The sequence below is a fragment of the Equus quagga genome, chromosome 5 (assembly GCF_021613505.1).
Source record: "Equus quagga isolate Etosha38 chromosome 5, UCLA_HA_Equagga_1.0, whole genome shotgun sequence".
Classification (NCBI taxonomy): domain Eukaryota; kingdom Metazoa; phylum Chordata; class Mammalia; order Perissodactyla; family Equidae; genus Equus; species Equus quagga.
Genome location: NC_060271.1, coordinates 47,906,119 through 47,913,848, shown reverse-complemented (window position 1 = coordinate 47,913,848; position 7,730 = coordinate 47,906,119). Strand labels below are relative to the sequence as shown.

The following is a 7,730-nucleotide window of genomic DNA, read 5'->3' as shown; positions in this document are numbered from 1 at the left end:
TCACGCTGGGGCGGCGTCTCACATGCCACAACGAGAATGTACAACTAGAATATACAACTGTGTACTGGCGGCTTTGGAGACAAGAAGGAAAAAAGGAGATTGGCAACAGATGTTAGCTCAGGTGCCAATCTTAAAAAAAAAAGAAAAACAGGGGCCAGCTCTGTGGCTGAGTGGTTAGGTTCTCACGCTCTGCTGCGGTGGCCCGGGGTTCGGATCCTGGGCGCGGACATGGCGCCGCTCGTCAGGCCACGTTGAGGCTGCGTCCCACATGCCACAACTAGAAGGACCTGCAACTAAGATATACAACTATGTACTGGGGGGTTGGGGGAGATAAAGCAGGAAAAAGAAAAGTAAAGCCGCCTATAATTATTAATATTTGAGTATATTATCTACCCTTATAGCGCATATTGTTTATTTTTAAAAAATGAGATCATACTGTATGTACCATCATGTTAGTTTTTTCTTTTTTTTTTATGACGACAAAGTTTATTTATTTATTTTTTTTGTTTTTTTATTGAGGTCATAATAGTTTATAACATTGTGAAATTTCAGTTGCACATCATTATTGGTCAGTCACCATACAAACGTGCCCCTTCACCCCTTGTGCCCTAATCCCCTTTCCCTCTGGTGACCACTGAACCGTTCTCTTTGTCCATGTGTTAGTTCATCTTCCACATATGAGTAAAATCACACAGTGTTGTCTTTCTCTGTCTGCCTTATTTCACTTAACATAATATCCTTCAGGTCCAGCCATGTTGTTGCATATGGGACGATTATGTCTTTTTTATGGCTGAGTAGTATTCCATTGTGTATATATACCCCATCTTCTTTATCTACTCATGTGTGGATGGGCACTTGGGTTGCTTCCACTTCTTGGTTATAGTGAATAATGCTGCAATGAACATGGGGTTGCATAGGTCTCTTTGAATTGCTGACTTCAAGCTCTTTGGATAAATACCCAGTAGTGGGCTGGCTGGATCGTATGGTAGTTCTATTTTTAGTTTTTTGAGGAATCTCCATACTGTTTTCCATAGTGGCTGCACCAGTTTGCATTCCCACCAACAGTGTATGAGGGTTCCTTTTTCTCCGCAACCTCTCCAACATTTGTTATTTTTAGTCTTAATGATTATAGCCATTTTAACAGGTGTAAGGTGGTATCTTAGTGTAGTTTTGATTTGCATTTCCCTGATGATTAGTGATGTTGAACATGTTTTCATGTGCCTATTGGCCACCTGTAAATCTTCGGTGGAAAATGTTCATCTCCTCTGCTAATTTTTGATCAGGTGGTTTGTTTTTTTGTTGTTCAGTTGCGTGAGTTCTTTATATATTTTGGAGATTAACCCCTTGTCGGATATATGATTTGCAAATATTTTCTCCTAGTTGGTGGGCTGTCTTTTTGTTTTGATCCTGGTTTCCTTTGCCCTGTAGAAGCTCTTTAGTCTGTGGAAGTCCCATTTGTTTATTTTTTTCCATAAAAGAACTTTTATCAAAGAAAATTAGGGGGGTGAGCCAGGTGCTGTCTGGAGGGTCGGGGGGACCTCGGCTGGAGGCCAGGCAGCCCCACTCTGCCCTCTGCCGGCCCAGCTACCCTCCTCCCCCCACCAGCCCCACACCTGGTGGGAAGCGCAGCCAGGCGGCCACCTTGCACCTCAGTCTGCCCTCGGGTCCCAGGTGGCCAGAGAGGGATGGTGTCTCCCCCGCAGCCGGACTTGGTTTGCCGGGAGAGGAGGGAAGCAGTCAGGAGGGCTCCTCGCTCCGCACAGCTCCCTGCCGTTGAAGTTTTACAGTACGCCTGTGTCACTGTTATAATCAGTTAAAACAGCAACCACCTCCCACCGCTGTGCTTTTTCATTATGGACAGAATAGGTATTGGTGATTGTGAAAGCATGTGTGGACTTTTTGGAAAATCTGCAACACAGAAACTGCCAAGAGGTGAGAAGCCGCGCCCTCAGTCCCCAGGGCCCTTCACAGGCCTGGCACAGCCTGCGCCTGGGTCCAAGGGTCACCTTCCCGCTCTGCTGCCCGCCAGGGCCTGGGGCGGGTCCTCCCATCAGCCATTATGCCTCCACGGACTGTAGACAGGGAGAGGCAGTAACCCTGCCCAGAGGCCCCCAAAACAAGGCCCAAGGTCCTAGGGGGCCCACATGGTCCCAGCACCTCCAAGAGGTCCTCATCTATTCATTCTCTCCTCGGGGTGCTAGATGCCTGGAGACGCAGTGGGGACACAGCGGTGACCCAGGCTGATGGGGTCCCAACACCAGCCGTGTCCGGAGGGGCAAGTGGTCAGCAAACTTGGGAATAAACACGCTGCTCTGGTTGTCAGGGTGCAGTGGACACAGTGACACCAGGCTGGGTGTGGCTGCCTGTCCCTCAGGACCACGCCCTCTGCCCTCTGCTCCATGGGGTGGCTCAGCTCCGGTGGCTGGGATGTGCCTACCCCCGCCCCCGCCAGGGCTGTCCGTGGCCTGGGCTATGGGATGGGGGCACTTGTTTTGCAGAGCTTGTTGAGGATGCAAAAGGGGGGCCCCAGCCTGCTGGGGAGGCCTTGGGACGTTTTCTGGGCACAGCAGGCGACCATATGCCCTCAACCTGGCCTGGGACTGGATGTGGTGGAGACCCAGGGTGGAATCCCCTTTCCTGGAATAGGCCCCTCCCCTCCCCCATGGAGAACAGGGGCCCCACCCCTAGGCTGAGGGGCCTGGCATGGGGGAGCTGTGCCCCACACACTCACCTGCCATCCAGGGCTTCTGCTCACATGGCAGCTTCCTGCTCTTCCCTGGGAGCACCATGCTGCTCCCTTCCCAGCGCAAACCCTCAGTCCCATTCCCTTCATGCCCAACTGACAGCCATGGAGCTCTGTGTGTCCGTGCTGGGGTGTGGAGTCACCCCAAGAGGTAGGGGCGGGGGAGCAGATGCTAATACAGACCTCAGGGACTTAAGTAGAGATTAGAAGGAAGGGTGGGTCTGGGGGAAGGTGCTCCTCGGAGAGGGAATAGCATGTGCAAAGTCCCTGAGGCAGGCAGCAGCCAGGCGGCTGGAGTGGAGTACAGCCAGGACAAGAATGGTGGAGATGAGGGCAGAGAAGCACAGGGTCCCAGATCCTGTAGGGCCTGTGGGCTTTTCCCGAGAATGATGGGAATCACCGGGGATTTTGAACACCAGACAGATGGACAGGGACTGACTTCTGTTTTAAGGAAACTGGAGGCTGCTGCAACAACCCCAGCACAGCGGGTGTGGCTTGAACCAGGCGGTCGCAATGGAGGTGGGGGGATGGGGTTGGAATCTGGAAACGTGTTGAAAGTGGAGCTGCCAGGATTTGCAGATGGAGGGGTGTGGGGTACGAGAGGGAGAGGAGGCAAAGTCAACTCTGAGGTTTCAAGCTGAGCACCTGGAGAGAGGGGTCCGCACCGATGGGACGGAGAAGAGCAAGGCCGAGGGGAGTCTGTTAGGAGCACAGGCGTGTGTGTGGGGGAATCAGGCTCCAGAGCTCAGGGGAGCGATCTCAGCTTGGCCTGGTATTCGGAGCCCTAAGAGGAAATGAGAAGCTCAAGGTCCTGAGAATCTCTAAAGACTGAGGAGGGGCGAGGGGCGCATTGAAAGGCTGGGAGCCCAGGAGGAAGCTGCAGAGGGAGATGGAGGAGGAGACGGGAGAGAGTAATAGCGTCTTAAGGTGTTTCCAGGAGACCCACTGTCAAGGTCAATTAAGACAAAGCCCGAAAACTGGCCATTGTATTTAAAACATAGGAGTTGATGGTGACAGTAGGGGGAGCGGGGGCTGCGCACAGCTCCTGGCAGGAGTTTCCTTGTAGAGGAGTGGAGAAATGGGGGGGGGGGGGGGAGGGTGCAGAGGTTTTTTTAAGGGGAGAGTTCACAGCACTTTAAGGAGGTGAGAGGTAGGCTGTCAACAGGATTCTGTGTGCCCACCTCTGGGGAGAATATGGTTCTATGACCACAGGGATGTGTCCATTGGGTTCCCCAGCGTCACTCCAGCGCCGGGCACCGAGGAGACGCCAGGAAGCATCTGTGGAATGAAAGTGTGTGAATGGGAGGAGTGGAGTGGAGCTGAGGAGTGAGCGGTAAAGGCTTGGCTGGGACTGGAGTCCGGGTCAGAGGTTGCCAACTGGGTGGGGTGGGGAAAAACAGGGAGGCAGTGGGGAGTGGCCGATGGGACGACTGTGTTTGGCAGGAGTGCTAGGGATGAGGGGCTGCAGACCTCTGAGTCTGTGGTGCCCGACTGGTGCCCAGCTGAGGTCCTGCAAACAGCAGATTGGGGCCCCTGTGGATGCATCCGGTAAGGGATGGGTTCCTCAGAGAAGCCTATCCCACATTTAAGGGGAAGGGGCCCAGGACGCGGGCACCTGAGGGGTGGCGTGGGGCGCGGATGGCGTTAAAGGCGACTGACCAGATCAAATGCCACGGAATCAGTAAGACCCAGAGAGGCTGTGGACTCAGAAATGAAGGTCATGGGCGGCCTGCGCAAATGCAGTCTCCTTGTCCCGGGCGGAAGGGCGAACTGGAGCAGAGGGAGCCGGCCAGCGAGTGTAGACAAGCCTTTCCTGCAATGGGATCTTGGATTCCTCAGGGGGTGGAGGGCGGGTGGGTCGGAAGAACCAGCTGAGTCCGGATCGTGACGTCGGCCGGGTTCTCTGCTCCTCGCAGCCTCGGTCTCCACATCTGGAAGCTGGCCGGACGCTGGGGACACTGTCCAAGCGCCCTCCGCGGTCGGGGGTCTGAGCTGCCGACTGTACTCTTGCTCCTAGGAGGCGGAGCGCCCTCTGGCCACGCCCCCGCTCCTCACGTCACCGGCGACCCCTCCCCGCTGTCCCCTAGACCTGCTGCTCTGAGACTTGCGCTCGGCCCAGAATCACCCGGGCTTGTTCGCAGACAGCTGGAGTTTGATTCAGCGAGTCGGACTGGGGCCGAGAGCTGGCATTGCCACCAAGTTCCCGGGGCGCGGCAGCGCAGGGGCCCTACCCAGGAACCGCGGCCCCCGAGCCCACCTCACGGAGGGGCCGGCGCGCAGGGCGGGCAGGGGGCGCCCCGCGGGCAGTCCCGGTGTCCCCCGGCCTCCCGCGCCGACTTCGGTTGCCGGGCAGAGCCGGGCCACGCGCACTCCCATTGGCCGCAGGTGGGGCGCGCCCCGCCCGACAGGTAGTCCGCCCAGCGCCGAGCCATTGGGCCGCGGCCGAGGGGTCCCCCGGGGATTGGCCCAGGTGGCGGCCCCGCCTCGCCCTCATTGGCCGCAGGTGCCACCGCCCCCGCCCGGGGACCGCCCGCCCAGCCGATTGGCCGCCGGCTGGGCCCCGGGTCGGCCATGTTCGGACCCCCCACCCCCCCGCGGAGACTGACGCCGGGACTCCGTGCGCGTCCCCCGCGCGCGCCCTCGCCGGCCGCGCCCCCGCCCCGCCCCGCCCGCTACCCAAGTTCCGCGGAGTTGCCCGGACCGGCGCCCCTCGGTCCCCGCGCCGCGCGCTCCCTTCCGCGTTCCGCCGCCGGCCCCACCTGGCGTCCCGGCCCGGCCGCTGGGGGCCCCGCGCCATGGCCTGAGCGCCCGGGGCGCCACACTGACGGCGGCCGGCGGAGCGCGCCATGCCCAGCAGGACGGGCCCCAAGATGGACGGGAGCGGCGGCCGTGTCCGCCTGAAGGCGCACTACAACGGGTGAGCGCGCAGCGCCCGACGGCGGGGCGTTGCCGGGGCCGGGGGCGTGTGCACCGAGGCCGGCGGGGCCGAGGGCAAAGCGGGGCGCGGGGAGCAGCGCCGGCCGTCGGGGCCCATGTCGCCGCAGCTGCAGGCGCCCGGGGGCTCCCAGCCGTGTCGCGGGAAGGAGGGGACAGCGAGGCGCCGCTGGGCCCAGGGGCGTCCCGGGAGGTCCCGACGCGCCAGCGCCGAGAGGCAGCTCCGGGCGAGGCGGGCGCTGCGGGCACCCTGGAACGTCACCCGCGGGAAACCTCATGGGCAGGACGGGGTGGGCCTGGCCCCCGGCGCCCGAGGCTCGGGGTCGACGGGCCCTGCCCGGAGCGCACTGGGCACAGGAGGCCACGCGGGTCTCTGCCCGCCCCGGCGAGGTTTTCCTGGGCTCAGACTTGCCCGGAGGTCGCCGCGGCGCGGGAGGCGGGCGTCGTCGAGCGCTCCGCAGCTCTGGGCACAATGTTGACATTTTCCCTGGAAAGTTGGCCGGGACGTTAAGGCCACAAACTTGTAAGGACTAAAGTTTTTATCAAATTGTGGAAACTGCTGGCAGACTTTATAAAGTCGGAGTTTCTAAATTTTCCCCAATTTACCCAGCCTGAGATCTCAGTTTAAGAAAAGTTCAACGAACCAGGTGAAGGCCGGGTGCGGTGAGCCGCCGGGGTTGCGCGAATGGAGGGCGCCTGGAAAGGCTCCGGCGCGGTTCCGTCGGGGGCCGGACCTTTCCGATTCGGCCCTGGGGCCGCACACGGCGCCCTGAACTCGACCTGTCTCGCTGTGAAATGGGCGAGCGGCGCCTCCCAGGATCCATGTCCGGGAGCGTCTGGCCCGGCCCAGGGAACGCCCGACGCTTGGCCGCCGCCGGACCGCCCTGGTGAGGGTTTAGGGGGCTGCGCCCAGGGGCCGGGGTCCCGCCGCCGCGCCTTGCGCAGTAGACGGCGCTGAGGGAGAGCTGGGCACATGTGCTGATGCTTCTTTCCACGGGGGTTGGTCCCCGGGAGCCCCGACGTCGGACCTGGCTGCTCCGAGGCCGCCGCTGCCCGGCTGGCTGGAGGGGAGCGCAACGCCGGCCCTGCGGGTGAGCTGGGCGTCTTGGCTCTGGCGGCGTTCCCGGGGCTCTAGCTGGGGCCGCAGCGCCCGCGCGTCCTCGACCTGAGGAGGGAGGGACTTCGGGTTTTGACCTCCGGAGCGCACCCATCTGGAGTCTCAGGTCGGGTCTCCTGCCCCCTCTGCCGTCCTCAGCCGGGTCTCCTGGGTGCACGCTGGGGAAGGGGCTACTGGTGGCGGAGCCGGAGGGAAGGGGCGCTGAGGGACAGGTCGGCCAACCCCGCTGAAGAGATGGGGAGTCCTGTCTTCTGGCCTGAAGGGTGAGCTGCTGCTAAAACTGGTGAGATGTCCGCTCCGTCTTGGCTCTGGGACTGGTACAAGGGCCAGAGCATCTTGTGCGCAACACCTGTCAATATATCAGAGACGCGGTCCTCTCCCGCTGGGAACCTGGAACTGAGCAGCAAGCCACTCTGTAAAAATCAGAGCGGATCCTTAATGAGAGGAGGTCCACACCCCAGCGCAGGGAGGGTGGGGACTCGACCCCCAGCCTTCCCCCAGGGCAGTTTAAGCAGCCGGTCTCCAGGCACTGAGCCAGGGAGTGGAAGTGACTGAGGGGTCACAGGCAAGTTCAGCGCAGCCCCTGGGAGCTCTGGGCTGAGCCGCCGGCCCACCCATCCCGCCCTCCCTGCTTTGGCCCCTGGAGAGTGCTCTGGTTACCACGGGGTAGTGTGACCTGTTGAGTAGGCTTTCCCGGGGAGTGAGGCCACACCCCTACGATCTTTTCTCTTCCTTCCATTCCCACCTTCTCCCCCCACCCCTCTTCCCCTCCTTCCTCTCCTCCTCTCCTCTTCCCCTCCTTCCTCTCCTCCTCCCCTCCTTCCTCTCCTCCTCCCCTCTTCCCCTCCTTCTTCTCCTCCTCTCCTCTTCCCCTCCTTCCTCTCCTCCTCTCCTCTTCCCCTCCTTCCTCCCCCCTCCCCTCTTCCCCTCCTTCCT

General features: G+C 60.5%; 1 protein-coding gene and 1 long non-coding RNA gene across 3 annotated transcripts in view; one reads left to right on the top strand and one right to left on the bottom strand.

The window, feature by feature from the left end:
* Positions 1-3,712: 3,712 nt before the first annotated feature.
* Positions 3,713-5,237, bottom strand: LOC124239483 (uncharacterized). The gene is made up of 2 exons (XR_006888640.1): positions 4,403-5,237; positions 3,713-4,021 (listed from the first exon to the last, which is right to left on the bottom strand). It is a non-coding gene; the product is annotated as an uncharacterized LOC124239483 (long non-coding RNA).
* Positions 5,238-5,425: 188 nt separating this feature from the next.
* PRKCZ (protein kinase C zeta) overlaps positions 5,426-7,730 on the top strand; it is a 117,883-nt gene continuing 115,578 nt past the window's right edge. Inside the window, exon 1 of one of the 2 annotated variants that reach the window (XM_046661507.1) lies at positions 5,426-5,660. In XM_046661507.1, the coding sequence (XP_046517463.1) occupies positions 5,590-5,660 (71 nt within the window). In that variant the 5' untranslated portion in view covers positions 5,426-5,589. The remainder of the gene's footprint in view (positions 5,661-7,730) is intronic. The other variant, XM_046661506.1, reaches the window with a different exon arrangement.